At 52.1% G+C, this 16,740-nt stretch overlaps 1 protein-coding gene across 1 annotated transcript in view; it reads right to left on the minus strand.

Moving 5' to 3' along the window:
• The window catches only part of ush2a (Usher syndrome 2A (autosomal recessive, mild)), a 1,730,413-nt gene that overhangs the window by 931,383 nt on the left and 782,290 nt on the right, over window positions 1-16,740 (minus strand). Inside the window, exon 32 of the mRNA XM_072506478.1 lies at window positions 4,781-4,942. Coding sequence (XP_072362579.1) covers window positions 4,781-4,942 — 162 coding nt within the window. The remainder of the gene's footprint in view (window positions 1-4,780; window positions 4,943-16,740) is intronic.

A 16,740-nucleotide genomic window follows, 5' to 3' on the forward strand; every position in this document is an offset into this window, starting at 1 on the left:
AAAAAAAACTAGAACAGGAGTGGTGGTTAGCCTCGCTTTCAACTCAAGCCACTCTGCTTGCTGTGCGGGTAGCCACTGGAACGTGGTGGACTTCTTCACCAGGTTCCTGAGGGCCATCGTGTGTGACGCGAGGTTGGGAATGAACTTCCCCCCAAAATTTACCATCCCCAGGAAGCGGAGGACCGCCTTCTTGTCCTCTGGGTCTTCATTGTGTTGATGGCCTTGACTTTGTCCGAGTCTGGTTGCACATCCTGCTGCGAGAGCTGATCACCCAGAAACTTAATTGACGACATGCCAAAGGAGCATTTGGTTGGCATGTATGCGCCTGAAGACTTGTTGCAGACGAGAAATATGTTCCTCCGGGTCGTGGACCAAATGATGACATTGTCAACATAAACCCGCACACCGTCAATGCCCTCTAGCATATGCTCCATTATTCGATGAAAGACTTTGGAGGCCGAAACAATACCAAACGGCATGCGGTTGTAGCAATATCTTCCGAAGGGTGTATTAAACATGCAGAGCTTCCTGCTGGACTCATCCAGTTGTATCTGCCAGAAGCCACGCATACATCCAGCTTTGTAAAGAATTTGGCATGTGCCATCTCACTCGTCAGCTCCTCCCGCTTCGGGATCGGGTAGTGTTCCCTCATAATTTTGCCGTTCAGATCCTTGGGATCGATACAAATGTGCAGCTCTCCAGAGGGCTTCTTGACATAGACCATGGAGCTGACCCAGTCAGTTGGTTCCGTCTCCTTGGATATTATTCTTTGATCTTGGAGCTCCTGCAGCTGCGCCTTTAGACGGTCTTTTAGGGGCGCCGGCACCCGGCGTGGCGCATGGATGACAGGCATCAGGCCTGAGCAGAATTTTATAGTGGTAGGGCAGCGTACCCATCCCACTGAACACATCCGGGTATTGCAATAGTAGCTCCTCAATGTCGGCCTGAAGAGAGCTGTTGGCAGAGGACATGGACAGAGGACACGCTGGATGAGATGGAGTAGCTTGCATGCATGGGCACCAAGCAGAGAAGCCTTGCTGGGCTTGACGATCTCAAACCACAAAGTGGCCTTGATGGCCTTGGTGGATACATGCAGGTGACAGGACCCTAACGCAGTGATGGCATTTCCATTGTAGTCGAGCAACTGGCAGGCCGGCGGAAGAATTGTTGGTTGCCTTTGGATACGAGCAAGATCTGCCTGGGATATTAGATTGGCCGAAGCACCGGTGTCCAGCTTGAACCGGATGCTACAATCATTGACTTGTACTGTGGCACGCCACTCGTCCCCATAATCCACGTTGAGGATGGGTGTGTGCGTTGCTGAATGCGAGGAGGCCTTGTCATGCATGGGGATGATGCCCACCCGATATGAGGACTCCGGGCAGTCGTCCTCTGGATTCGCGACAGGATCAGGTTCCAAATCCAGCAGCCCTTGCTGCACACATCGAATGCGTCTGCATTGGAACTGGGATCGCTGACCCCTTTAGGAGGTGCAGACCGGCACAAAGCCGCATAATGGCCAAGCTTCTTGCAGTTGAGACATCGCCTGCCTCTTGCAGGGCATTGCCGCTTTAAATGGGCGGTGCCGCAGTTGGCGCACGTCATCACGTCGACGTCGTTACGCTCGGTGCATCATCGCACATTTGCAGTGCGGTCAACCACCGCTCGCACCTGCGCAGTGTGGTCTTCGGCCGCTTCGTTCTCCCGACCGTGGTGTGCATGCGTGGGACCCCTGAAAAAGCACGTGAAATGGCCACCTTCATCGATGCTCAGGCGCCGCATTCGGGCGATGGCCTGTACACTCTCAGCCTCATGGGAGGCAAGTTGGTCCTGCTCTGCCGACTTAAGGCGGGAATAGCGACTTTTCGCCTGTTCGTGGACTTTGCACGTCTCGATGGCCACTGGCAGGGTCATATTTTTTATTTTTAGGAGCTGCTCCCGCAGGGCATCGGAGTGGACGCCCAACACGATCTGATCCCTGATGAGGGAGTCAGCGGTGTCACCGTAGTTGCAGGATTGCACGAGAATGCGAAGATGAGACTGAAAAGATTGGAAAGGCTCATCCTTACCCTGAAGGCACTGCTGGAAGACATAGCGCTCGAAGCTTTCATTCAGCTCGACCGCACAGTGACTGTCGAATTTGGCTAAGACGGTCTGGAAATTGGTCTTGTCCCCCGCAGTCGACAGAAGCAGCGCGATTTTTCGGGCATCGGGCGCCCTTATATGGTCGGCACGGGCTTGGAGGGCCGAAGGGCCTGTTCCTGTGCTGTACATTTCTTTGTTTCGAGGCCCGAGGTCTCAAGGTATAGACTGAATTTCTGCTTGAAGACCCGCCAGTTGGCGCCAAGGTTCCCGGAGATCCAGAGCTGTGGAGGTGCCTGGATCTTTTCCATGCCGCTGGAAGGCAGTTGCTGGTCATCAGTGAATTTTTGAAGGTAAATTACTTAGAAGTAGTAGCCACACCTGGTATCATGTTGTGTTATTCACCCTGGGGTAACACTGACTGCAACACGATGCAGTGAAATGATCAAGCATACAGCAAACGTAGGCGTTGGTTCAATAAGATGTATTGAACTTCAGTAATGAAGCACACAGCTGCCTGTGGGTTGACTCTCTACTACTCTAAGTAAACTAACCGTAACTATCTAGACCAGGCTAGCTCTGATCGACGTGTAGAAGGTGTTGAATGATTTATACACCCTGACTGTCATTATAGTTGTCACCAGTGGAAAGGGGCAGAGTGCTGATGCCTCGTGTGTTTTATAGTTGGAAGCCCCCCCTCTGGTGTTCTGTCTGGTGATTGGTCGTGTTCTGTTCTGTATGTTGATTGGCTCACCTGGGTGTCTGTCACTGCCTGCTTTTACCTCATGATGTGCATTAGTGCATATTAAAACACTGGTTTCCTCCCACAGTCCAAAGATGTGCAGGTTAGGTGGATTGGCCACGCTAAATTGCCCTTAGTGTCCAAAAAAATAGGTTAGCTGGGGTTACTGGGTTACGGGGAAACGGTGGAGGTGTGGGCTTAAGTAGGGTGCTCTTTCCAAAAGCCGGTGCAGACTAAATGGGCTGAATGGCCTCCTTCTGCACTGTAAATTCTATGATTCTATGATCAGATGGTGAGCCTTTATTTGTGGCGTGAAACCCATGGGGTCTCTTTAAGTGGACCAATTGACAATGTATTGTGCTGCCGGCCTAGCCAGATCCAGCGCCAGTAAGCTCGCGGCTGTGCCTGCTTGCTACCACACATAGAAATCTTTCCAGAGAATCACGCCGTAAGTCTCATTATGGGCATGTTTGGTGGGGTGTTTCATGTCAGTTTTTGTGGGTGAGATACAGCCTGGTTCAGCCCACACTTCGAAGTTTTTTCTGCAGTGGAGAGCTGAACTTGCCGGTGAGACTGGCTCCTCAGATATCAGGTTGCTCTTTTCAAAGGGTGCCCCAATGCCTGGGTGAGCTTGAGGGTATAACCACATCCCCCACCCATGGGCAATGCCACCCCCGCAGGCAAGGGAATTACACCACAACCCTCCCCCCCCAGTTGAGGACACTCCGATATGAGTTGCTGAGGGCCCCCTATTTCAAGATCCACCCATTACACTTTATAAAGCCCCTTTCTACCCCCATTTCATGGGTATGGCCCTCCTAAGGCCCCAACCCTTGACAGTGCCAATCTGGCACCTGGGAACCCTGGCAGTGCTAGCCTGGCACCCTAGCAGTGCTAGCCTGGCAAACTGGCAGTGCCTCGGCACCCTGGCAGTGCCAACCGAGCTGAATTGACACTGCCAGGGTCCTCGGGTGCCAGGGGGAGTGCCAGGCTGCTGCCCTGCCATGTCCCTGACCACCTGGAGGCCTCTGAGATCCCCGAATGCGTATCACGACTGATCTCCGTTTGTGGAGACCTGTGCTAATCGGCGCCCGGTTGAGACCTCATTGGTGCAGTCGGTGACTCCCAGGCACTGAGTGAAAGCGATGTCAAGGTGGCCGTGCATATTTAAATGATCCACTAAATATGATTATCTGTATCACACCCAACGAGGGCGTGATCCTAATTGCGCCGGGTGCCGCAGGTCGGGTGACTTGCGATCGGCTGTGCCCCAGGCTCAAAATCTGATGTGGGCCTCTCCCAAGGTTCACCCGTCACGCCTGGCTGCACGTCGGTGCAATGCAATGGCTGAATTACGCCCTATAATAATAATAATAATTGCTTATTGTCACACGTAGACTTCAATGAAGTTACTGTGAAAAGCCCCGAGTCGCCACATTACGCCGTCTGTTCGGGGAGGCCGGTACGGGAATTGAACCTGCGCTGCTGGCCTTGTTATGCATTACAAGCCAGCTGTTTAGCCCACTGTGCTCAACCAGCCCCATATAAATGTTGCATCATCATATTGTACCAATACAACTATTTTCCAGTATGTATATCCTGTGAATATTGTTATAACCTGCCTACTTACCATTGGCTGGGGACTAATGACAATCCCACAATCCTGTGGGAGTATGAGCTTCCCCAATGAGGGGGGCGGAGAAACCATTAGTAAACTCCAAGTATAAATAAAGCTGGCCAGTTTGGAAACAGCAGGAAGGAGTGTGCAGCAAGGGAAGTTGTTGCTGCTGTTACATATATATGTTATTGTAAATAAATGTTATTACTTTGTATCCTTAAAACTCGTGCTGGATTCTTCGTGGCCCTCACAAAAAATATAGAATAAAATATTGTACATTATTAACTTAAGAGTTTAATTACTTTCGGCTTGATGATTCATACAAAATGCTAACTTACCAGTCACATTGCATGTTTGCTCATTGCCTGTATAGATTGGTTTACCATCTTTGAACATTGTATAAAGGGTGATAATACCATTTGTTTGTTTTGGTAAAGGCCATGATACCAGTAACGATGTAGAAAAAGACACAGCAGTTGGAGCCTGAACATCTTTTGGAGCTAAAATAAAGTAAGAATATTAAGATTAGAGAAATATGCTGCAGAATTTGACACGGCCCAAAAACAAGCATGGTGATCACAATGCATTATTAACCCATATCTATTACTTTCCATACACTTCATGCTACTTGCTAATTTAAATCATTGCAGTGTGTCAGCAGTGCCAAAATCACTGTTGAGTGGCTGCATGCCTCATAGGAGGGTAAAGAATCGTGAGAGGCTGGCACAAGTTAAAACTAGTCTACACTAATTAAAACCAATCTGCACCTTTCACAGAAGTGCATTTCAGCAGAAGCAGGTTCTGGAAGTCATCACATGACTGATTTTGACTTGAGAAAGTCGCAAGATTAGCATAGAGCAGATTTAAAGGTTCTTCATTTTCTGATCTTACGGAGGGGTGGGAAAGGGTAGAGATGTCATTTATTCACAGAAGACCAGAAGGCTCATCACACAAGCTTTACGGAGGTAGTGGGATCAGACAACTGAGGCAGTCAATAACTTTGACTGTGCCCCTGGGGGTCTAGATGCAGTGCCGTAAGAAGTTCAATGACCACATTTGAGTGGTCAAGATCAGTAATCACCTTCAAATATAATTTCCCATTATCTGCCCCACACCACCATCACTCACCTACAGACAAACTATCGATCATAACTCAAACCCAACATTAATAGATAGAAGAAAATTACTACGGATGCTGGAATCTGAAACAGAAACAGAAAATGCTGGACATTCTCAGTAGGTCTGACAGCATCTGTGGAGAGAGAACAGAGCCAACGTTTCCAGCCCCACTGTTCCACCACCCCCCCACCCCACAACAGTATAAATCTGATCCTATTTCCAGTTCTCTCTAGCTTTGACAAAAAATCATCCAGACTCGAAACGTTTGCTCCGTTCGCTTTCCATCGATGCTGTCAGAGCTACCTGGATTGCCTAACATTAAAAGGTTCATCTCATACTCAAACATTTAGCACCACCTCACACCCTCATCTCACAGCTTGCACGTGCTGCCCGCTGTTTAACCATGACAGCCACATGACCCAAACAGATTCCATCACACTCAGTGACATATTTCCCTCGCTCTTTCAGGATTAGTGGCATGTAACAGCAGACAGACAAAGCTGTGTGTCCTTCTCCCAGCTGGGATGGCGGTGCTCACCATCATTAAAACGGCCAGCGATCGGGTTGAAGCTATTCAAGATGACTGTATTCTGATACCTAATTCTCCTACTCTTATTCTGCTTTCCCCTCATCCCACAATGCCACACGATTTTAAATTTGCAGTTGGTGTAAGCATGCACTCTTTGCTTTCCCCTCTGCAGGGATTCTCTATAGCATCCTTGGAGATACACAGGCACCGGATACGAAGACATTGTTGGACCAGTGTGTGTATCAGTATTGAAATAAGCAAAGGAATGGGGCTAAAACGTTACTTGGAAATCTGTAATTGGTGAATGAATTTGGCTCAGGGAATAGAAGCATCAATTGGATGTTCAATTGGATTTAAAAAATTGTCGAAAAGGCAGAAAACAAAAAGTCTTGGTAAAAGGTTATTTTCCAGATGGAAGGGTCATAGGCTGGTGTTCTCCAACGGTCAGTGTTCGGCCCACTGCAGTTTTTAGCTCTATGTAAATGACTTAGATGTTGGAATACTGAGTAGAATTTTAGACATTTCTGATGTGAGAAACTTGAAAGAATGGCAAACAGTGAGGATGATACAAATCGTCTGCAACATGACATGGATGGGCTCACAGAATGGGGATGCAGGTGACAAATGGAATTTAATTTTGACAAGTGTTAGGTGATTTTTTTTTCGTCAGAAGGGATAGAAAGAGACTGTATAGATTTAGTGGCACAGCTCCAAAGAGTCTGCAGGAACAGAGGAACCTGGTACATGTGAATCGATCAAGGTGGCAGGGCATATTGGGAGGGTTAATCAGCAAAATATATTGCAGTTTGATCTTCATAAGTAGAGACATTGAATACCAAAGCAGTGAGGGTATGCTATGCTGAATCTTTTATAAAGCTCTGGTTCGGACAAAACTAGAATATTGCATTGAGTTTTGGTCACTACACTTTGGGAAGGATGTAAGGGCCCTTGAGAGGGTGCTGAAGAATGGTTCTGGAAATGGAGCATTTTAGTTGCAATGATAGATTGGAAACGCTGGGGTTATTCTCCTTGAAGCAAAGGAGATTGATGGGAGATTAGCGTACAAGGTTATGACAGGGTTAGATAACGTAGACAAAGAAAAACTCTTCCTATTAGCTGCTTGTGTAAGGATGAAGGGGGCAGAGTTTGAAGATTTTGGCAAGTGAGGATGATGTTTTTGTGCAGCAAGTGGTATCAATCAGCAACTTGCTGCCCATAAGTGAGTGGGGTGGGAGGGTGGGTGCGGCACAGTCAATGGTTTCAAAAAGAAATTGGAAGGGTACTTGAAGAAGATAAACCTGCAATATTCTATCCAGAATGTGAATTAGTGTATCTTCACCACCCTGCAGTGTGGGTACAAAATTGTCTTCAGTACCGTCGGAAAGAGAAATGAGACCAGTGTTTTCACAACTGATCACTGGATCCAGAAGGAAAGTCGGTGAAACTTGGGAAATGACTGGCATTGGTCTGAACTGATCTTGTATGCCTTAAATTGGAATTCCAGTATGGACCAGGTTTTGCTGGTTTTGCCTTTCCTTCTCAACCTTGCCAGCGACTGAGTGGGAAGAATGGAATTCAAGTAATTACAAAACCAATCTCACCTATTATAGGCCAGAGATTGAATAGCTTTTGTACATTCATTATCAAAGATTTTGTACTGTGGTAAGAATTACATTTTCAGGGAGATAAACATATCTGAAATGTACCTAAAAAGCTTCACTGAAAAAATCTCCCTCTGATTACTTGATTAATTTCAGGTGGTACTTTTTGTGATAAACAGAATTTTAATTTTACAACAATTCATTAAAGAAGATCAATTTTAACATCAATCACTTCTTACTTGATTGTTTTAATGTGATAGATTAGTCCCAGTGACTGCAGCTTGTGGAGGTTTGCCACGTTAGTTCAAAACTAGGGAAAGAGGCATTCAGCTAATATCTAAATGAATCTATTAATGCTTAGCGCAAAATCATTGGCCCATAACTTCTGAACTCGAGACATCTTAACTGGGGTGTAGCCCAAAGATGTACTGGGGAATTTCAAACTTCTGTTGGGCAATTGTCCCGCAATGGGAACCATCCAGAAGTACAATATAAATTGTAAATTTCGTATGGTTTCTTTTGCCTTCCAGTCATAGTTACCCAGTAAAGGTTAGAAGAATTAAAACCAGCTCTAGCTACTGGGTTGATATTGGACTGACCTCGCCCCACAATCCTCCACAAGACCCCCTGACTAACCCACCGACCCTGCAAAGGGACTCCTCCACCCCCCCCCCCCCCGACTCCCCACCCTCCCCCACCTCCCCGACTCCCTGATCCCCACATGGTCCCAGGCTACCCACTGAACCCCCATGGGACTGCCACCATACCTCCGACCCATGAAACCCACCTGTTCCCTGGCTTCCTAAAGTGAATGGACCTCTAAAGCTATCTGCTTTTGGGCTGTAAAAAAGGGGGCATGGCTTCCTTACTTCTGACTCCCCTGCCCTTGACACCACGCCTCGGGAACCCGCTACACTACACTGTTCTCGCTCAGCCTGAGTCGGAACGTCAGGTGAGAAAGGAGCGGGTAGGCTTGTGATGTAAGTGGGTACGGGGGTGGTGGACATGGTCAGGTGGTTGGGAGGGCTGGTCAGTGGAGGGTTGTGAGGAGGGTAGGGGAATGCAGTCAGGGAGTCCTGTGATGTGTTGGGGGTAGCTCTGTGGGGGTTCAGAGAGGTAGTCGGGGATCATAAGGGGGTTCAGGGAGTAGGGTGGAGTCCCTTGGCAGAGTTGGTGAGGAAGGAGCAGCTTCTTTTCCCGATAAGTAACTAGAAAGGAGTGGCAATTCAACTCAGATTGCCACTCCACGGAGGTTACACGCCAATTATCTATTGACAGATGTCAATTTAGATGTATTGGGAAGGTTCTGCGCTGGCCAGTCCTGCTGCATAACTATGAAGGAGATAAAACCCAGCCTTAAAAAACTTGATTCAGCAACCTGACATTTCTTACACCAGCTACTTTGCTCAATTTCACAAAAAGTGAAAATAATACTAATGGCAGGTTATCTTCAAGTATGGACACAATTATTCTTAGGTTTGAACTGTCCGTTAAGAAGTTCCGTCATCTTACCAATCTAAAGTATTTTAACAAACTCAGGTTGCACTTTCTAAGGGCAACCTTCTATGGCCTCGTTGCGTTCTCGTTCGAGTGAATCATGGCCGGTGAATGGCAGGAGAGGCATGATGCACGGTCAATTGCACAAAGACGAGAGTCGAATACAACTGAGGCTTTATTGCTCTAAGATGTGCGGCCTCCCACAGCAGCTGGCGAAATGGCTGCAGCATGGAGGACACACACATTTATACTCTGCCCACTGGGAGTACAGGTCCTACCATACATCACCTAATAGAGTTGCAACAGTGGTTTACCACATTCATCCCCTGTTAAAATTGAGTCAGGCGAGGGTGGTGGAGAACTATATACAACAAATGGTTTTACATTTACAATATTTGAGAGAAAAAAATGTATTTTGAATTCCAGTGGACCAGTTAGAGGTTTAACCGGTCCGTGGCCTTGATGTGCCGCTGGGAGCGACGTAGTGGTGGCGGCGATGCCGATGCTGGTCTGATGTTCGGTGACTCTGGGAGCGAGCCAAAATCCTCTTCATCCTCGGGCGTGGGCTGGGGGAGGACGGATGGTCCTGGGGGGGTTGCTGCTGGGAGCGCCAGGGAGGGGAGGGTGGCACCGGGCCAGAGGGGTGTGTGTGTGGAACCTGCTGGTGCCAGGTCCCTGAGGGAGACAGTATCCTGGCAGCCATCGGGGTACACCATGTCGGCATACTGGGGGTTTGCATGGAGCAATTGCAACCTCTCCACCAACGGGTCCACCTTGTGGAGTCGGACGTGCCTACGGAGCAGGACAGGTCCTGGAACTACAAGCCAAGTCGGGAGCGACACCCCAATGTGGACTCCCTGGGGAAGGCCAAAATACATTCATGGGGAGTGTTGTTAGTGGCGGTGCACAGTAGTGACCGAATGGAATGTAGTGCATCAGGGAGGACCTCCTGCCAGCGGGAGGCCAGTCGGTTCCTGGACCGTAGGGCCAGTTGGACGGCCTTCCATACCATCCCGTTCTCCCTCTCTACCTGTTCGTTTCCCCGGGGGTTATAGCTTGTCATCCTGCTGGAGGTGATACCCCTGCTGAGCAGGAACTGACATAGCTCATCACTCATGAATGAGAATCCCCTGTCACTGTGGATGTAGGCGTGGAAACCGAACAGAGCGAAGATTGTGTTGAGGGCTTTGATGACGGTGGCAGACGTCATATCGGGGCATGGGATGGCGAAGGGAATCTGGAGTACTCATCGACCACTCTGAGAAAATATGTGTTATGGTTGGTGGAGGGGAGGGGCCCTTTGAAATCCACGCTGAGGCGCTCAAAGAGGTGGGACGCCTTCACCAGGCGCGCATGGTCCGGCCGGTAGAAGTGCGGCTTGCACTCCGCGCAGACCTGGCAGTCCCTGGTGATTGTCCGTACTTCCTCGATGGAATAGGGCAGATTGCGGGCCTTTATAAAATGGTACAACCGTGTGACTCCCGGGTGACAAAGGCTGTCGTGCAGGGTCCGGAGTCGGTCTACTTGTGCGCTGGCACATGTACCTCGGGATAGGGCGTCTGAGGGCTCGTTGAGCTTGCTGGGGCGATACAAAATCTCGTAATTGTCGGTAGAGAGCTCGATCCTCCACCGCAAGATTTTATCATTCTTGATCTTGCCCCGCTGTGTGTTATTGAACATGAAGGCTACCGACCGTTGGTCAGTGAGGAGAGTGAATCTCCTGCCGGCCAGGTAATGCCGCACAGCTTCAACGATAGCTTGGGCCTCTTTTTCGATGGATGAGTGCCGAATTTCTGAGGCATGAAGGGTGCGGGAAAAGAATGCCACGGGTCTGCCTGCCTGATTGAGGGTGGCGGCGAGGGCGTCGCTCCCTACTTGAAAGGTCAGTGTCTCGTCTACTGCGTGCATCCCGGCCTTGGTGATATCGGCTCTGATACGGGCGAAGGCCTGTTATGCCTCGGCCGTCAGGGGAAAATGGGTGGACTGTATGAGTGGGCGGGCCTTGACGCATAGTTTGGGACCCACTGGGCGTAGTATGAAAAGAACCCCAGGCAACGTATGAGTGCCTTGGTGCAGTGGGGGAGGGATGGCTCCATGAGCGGGTGCTTGCAGTCGGGATCAGGCCCCAGAACTCCGTTCTGGACCACATAGCCAAGGATGGCTAAGCGGGTCGTGCTAAACATGCACTTCTCCTTGTTGTAGGTGAGGTTTAGGAGAGTGGCGGTGTGGCGAAATTTGGCAAGGTTGGCATCGTGGTCCTGCTGATCATGGCCGCAGATGGTGATGTTGTCTAGGTACGGAAAGGTGTCCCGCAAACCATACCGGTTGACTATTCGGTCCATCTACCTTTGGAAGACCGAGACCTCGTTTGTGACGCTGAAAGGAACCCTGAGGAAGTGATAGAGGCGGCTTTCTGCCTCGAAGGCAGTGTATGGATGGTCAGATTTACGAATGGGGAGCTGGTGGTAGGCGGATTTGAGGTCTACTGTTGAGAAGACCCGGTACTGTGCAATCTGATTGACCATATCAGATATGCGTGGGAGGGAGTACACGTCGAGCTGCGTGTACCGATTGATGGTCTGGCTGTAGTCCACGACTATTCTGTGTTTCTCCCCAGTTTTAACTACTACCACGTGGGCTCTCCAGGAGCTGTTGCTGGTCTCAATGATGCCTTCCCGAAGCAGCCGCTGGACCTCGGATCTGATGAAGGTCCTGTCCTGGGTGCTGTACCGTCTGCTCCTGGTGGCGACGGGTTTGCAATCCGAGGTTAGATTTGCGAAGAGGGAAGGCGGATCGACCTTTAGGGTCGCGAGGCTGCTCACAGTAAGGGGTGGTAGGGCCCTGCCGAATTTCAGGGTTAGGCTCTGGTGGTTGCACTGGAAGTCCTGGCCGAGTAATAGGGCAGCGCAGAGGTTAGTGAGGACGTAGAGGTGGAAGCCGCTGAATTCTACGCCCTGGACCATGAGTGTGACTGTACAGTACCCCCGGGTCACCACGGAATGGGATCCAGAGGCCAGGGAGATTCTTTGGTTGGTGGGGTGTACCGCGAGGGAGCAGCGCCTTACCGTATCCAGGTGGATGAAGCTTTCGGTGCTCCCGGAGCCCAGCAGGCAAGAGGTCACGTGTCCGTTGATTTTAACGCTGGTCGATGTGGTGGCCAGGTTGTGCGGACGAGACTGGTCGATGGTCACTGAGGCGAGTCGTGGTCGGTCGTCGCTGGTGTTGGATGATGGGGAGCCCGAGGGGCACAGGTCCTGGAATGCTGGCGGTGCCCCTGTGCCGTGGGGGAGACAAAATGGCGGCGCCTGAAGATCTTGAGCAGGACAAAATGGCGGCACCCATGGGCCGCACGTGGCGGGGGTTGAACAAGATGGCGGCGCCTATGGGCCGCACGTGTTGCGCGGAGTGGAAGATGGTGGCGCCCACTGGCCCTGCTTGGTCTGAGGGGGAGAGGATGGCGGCGCCCACTGGCTGCGCGTGGTCTGAGGGGGAGAAGATGGCGGCGCCCACTGGCCGTGCGTGGTCCGGGGACGTGAAGATGGTGGCGCCCATTGTCCGTAAATGAGGGGGGTGGGGATGATAGTGGCGTCTGCACGGGCCTGGCACACTGCGGCGAAGTGCCCCTTCTTCCCGCAAGCCTTACAAAGGGCAGCATGGGCCGGGCAGCGTTGGCGGGGGTGTTTCTGCTGTCCGCAAAAGTAACATCCGGGACCCCCGGGGTTCGCTGGCTGGCGCCTGATGCAGGCGTATTGGCTGGGTAAGGCCCCCGCTGGGGCGGCCGTCTGTGGGGTCCCCGATGCGTAGGAGGGGTGGGCCGCACGGCTGGGGGTGTAGGCCTGACTGTTCTGCGAGGCGACAGTCATAGAGAGCGCTAGCTTCTTTGTCTCTGCTAGATCGCGCGTGGCCCCTTCTAACAGTCGCTGGCGTATGAGGTCCAACCCAATCCCCGTAACAAACACGTCCCACAAAAGGAGGTTTGAATGTTCAGTGGCTGTAACGGCCTGACAGTCACAGTCCCGGACCAGTGGGATTAGGGCCCGCCAGAAGTCATCTATGGACTCACCAGGGAGTTGCGAGCGAGTGGCGAGTACGTGCCTGGCGAAGAGCGTGTTCGTCTTCTGAGTGCAATTTTCTTTGAGAAGCGTCGTGGCTTCGGCGTAGTTTGGCGCGTCCTGGATCAGCGGAAAGACGTTGGAGCTCAACCTTGAGTACAGGATCTGTATTTTCTGAGCCTCCGAGACAGGGCTGGGCGCCGAGTTGATGTACGTGTTGAAACAAGCTAGTTAGTACTGAAAGTCCTTTTTGGCGTCGCTTGATTGCGGATCCAGCTGCAGATGATCCGGCTTGATACGCAGATCCATCTTTTGAAAATCTTCGAGCAATACATTGATGCACGATCAATTGCACAAAGACAAGAGTTGAATACAACTGAGGCTTTATTGCTCTCAGATGTGTGGCCTCCCACAGCAGCTGCCAAAATGGCTGCAGCATGGAGGACACACACATTTATACTCCGCCTGCTGGGCAGAGCCAGCAGGCAGGGACTACCAACGTGCCTGTAGTACAGGTCCTACCATACATCACCTAATAGAGGTGCAACAGTGGTTTACCACAAGGCGGAAAATGAGAACCGAGCTGGTCGGCAAACCATTCCTGTCGGCAAAATTGGGACCTCGCCGTCACGTGTCAAGAAACCAATTATCACCACTTAAGCCCTATTTGCATGTAATTAATGGGAGCCACCTTTTATCCAACGGCCTCCTGTCATCCTTGCCTCCCCAGCTAGTTGTCCACTGGTGCTGATTAGAACTCCTTTTGAAAAACATGAACCTGGCGGATGGGCTGCTTCGGGGAGCCGAGGAGGTGAGCAACCATCTTGGTTCACAGGCAATGAGCCCGGGGGCACTGGGCATGTGCTCTGTGAGGGGAGGGCAACTGGGGGAGCAGTGGGGGCGGGCCGCCATGGGGGGCTGGGAATGTCGGGGCTGGGAGGACACTGCGGGGTGTGGCTGGGTGTGTCGGACATGCACGGGCCCGCCATGCCAACCCTTGGACCATGTGTTCCCAGACTGGGGGCAATTCAGCAAACACCCACAACTCCCACGGACCGCGGAGGCCTCTGGCCATGTGGCTGATGGCTATTGCTAATAGAGAATTGGTAATCATGGTTAAGTGAACACCTCACACATCCCAACTGGGTCCTTGTGGGTGGGCAGGCCATGTAGCATGTGACGCTTGAACACTGTGGGAGGCAGCACCGCAGATACAGCAGCCAACCCAGGGGATAGGCCCCGGCCCTGGGCACATGTCCGCAGCTAGATGTGAGTGGGCAGGGCGTACTGGGTGGGGGGGCGGGGGCATGTCTGAGGGTATGGGATATGGGATTGGCGGTCAGTTTGCATCGCGGAACAAAGAGCCAGAGATGTCATACAGGCTGTGTTGAGGGTATTTTAATGCTCCTCATCCAACTGTACAACATTGCCCCACTATCTCAATGGTGCCACCCCACCTCCCTCCCTCCCTCCAAACCCCCCACAAAGCTCCGTTGTCCTCCACCCCCAACACACACTTCACTGCTTACACTGCCCCCCCCCCCACGCGCCCCCCGCCACCCCCACCCCCCCCGCCCTCCCCAGTGCCCTTTGTGATCCTTGATGTGATTTATCTTCCTTGCTCTACTGCTACGACTAGGTGTGTCCCCAGAATGCACATCAGAGGTGGAGGCAGACTAGCTGCTTACCTCATCCTGTGGCCTTTGATGCCTCTGACGGACGTCCACTGGGGGCTCTGGGGCCGGAAGGCCATGATGCATTTGTTAGCAGCACATGCACAGCCCTGCCTCCCTGTTCCAGGTGCTGCTTGCGAGACGCGGCCTCATGAGAGGGGTGGAACTCGGGGGAGCTGGTGGCCACCGTCGTCAGTCCATAGGATGGGTCTGGATTGCCACCCAGCACCCCTTCCTCCTGATTGGTGGCCATATGGCCTTGGGGTTCACCTCGGGTCGGAGGGGCAGCTGGTTCTAGCCCTGGCTGCCCCTGCATCATCTGGCTCTATCAACCCAGGGGGCTCCCAATGTCTGCACCATGGGGTCGATGCCCTTGACAATGCTGCTCAGTGATCTGCAGTGACTACGCAATGCCCACCGGCGACTGGGACAAACTCCGCAGTGCCTCGGCCATTCCCATCTGAGAGTGGGACATGTCCTCCAATGCCTCATAAAGGTCAGTCTCATACTGGGTCATGTCCCCCATCGAAAGAGACAGTCTGCCGAGGCCCACAGCCATGGTCGGCACTGACTGAGCCACGCCCTGGACACGTTCACTCATGCTGCTGACGTTGTGCACCAGGCTTTTCATTGCGGTCGGCACCCTAGCAGTGTCGGCCTTGGTGCCAGGCATTGCCGGCAATATCTCCTGTGCCCATAGCCTCTGGGCCTCTTCCAATTGGCTATGGACATGCTGGAGTGGCGCTGACATCTCCTTCTGAAAGTCCCGGCCGTTCCCTAACATGTCCATCAGCTACGGGTAAACCTCTTCCAGAGGCTCAGCATCTGACTGGGACCCAGCTGGGTCCTGGGATCCAGCAGCCCTCCGATTGCTGTCTCAGCTGGGGGTTCCTGCCTCCACCTGATGTGCATCAGCAACTGTGTGGTGCTCACTAGATTGTGCCCCAGAAGTCAACTAACGTTGCCTACTGAGGTGCATGTGTCTGCACTGGTGGAGGGTGGGTATGACAGCTGTGACAAAATGACTGGGGAACCCTTGGAGCTCTCCTCTGACGTGCTCTCATGGGAGGCAGGGGAGGAGGCTACCCTAAATTGGTCAGTGCTGTCGGCTGGAGGACCTGCGGGAGAATGAACACATGATCAGTGGGAGGGTTGGATCCATCTGTATGGCATTAACACCTCACGTGTGACAGTCCATCCAGGCGGGGCCCGGTGGATCCTCACCTCTGCAGCATGCGCTGACCTCTGCATTGGTGACCGCTCTGTCCTTGGCCAACCCTGTCACCTCCAGGGCCTGTTGCTTGAATGCCGTGAGGATTCTTGTGCCCGGCACCCCTCCGCCACTCTGTGCCCTCTCCCGGGGATTGTGAGAGAGCTCCTCCTGCGGAGATACAGGGAGGGTATCATTAGCCACCGCGTGGATCACAGTGCTGGGGGGTGGGGATGTGAAGGGAGGGTTGGGATGATGGGAGGGTTGGGCTGAAGGGAGGCAGGTATGAAGGGTGGGTTGGGGGATGTGATGGAGGGTTGGGCGGTGACTGGCCGCATTGGAGGGTTAGAAGGCTCCGGTGGAGGGAGGGTCTGGTGTCAACTCTCCTGTGCTGCCCGGTGTAGGTCGTTGACCTTCTTGCAGCACTGGTGGCCTGTCCTCCTGGTCACACTGCCGAGCTTACGGCTGCTGCCACTTCATCCCGTGCAGCACTGGCAACCTTGTAGCTCACCCTCCGGACCTTCGGAGAAACAGGATATCCCTCCTGGTCTCGACCGCACCTAGGAGTCTCCCCAGATCTGCGCCTCCAAACCTTGGGGCCAGTCGTCTCGGTGCAA

Source organism: Scyliorhinus torazame, chromosome 1 (assembly GCF_047496885.1).
Source record: "Scyliorhinus torazame isolate Kashiwa2021f chromosome 1, sScyTor2.1, whole genome shotgun sequence".
Taxonomy (NCBI): domain Eukaryota; kingdom Metazoa; phylum Chordata; class Chondrichthyes; order Carcharhiniformes; family Scyliorhinidae; genus Scyliorhinus; species Scyliorhinus torazame.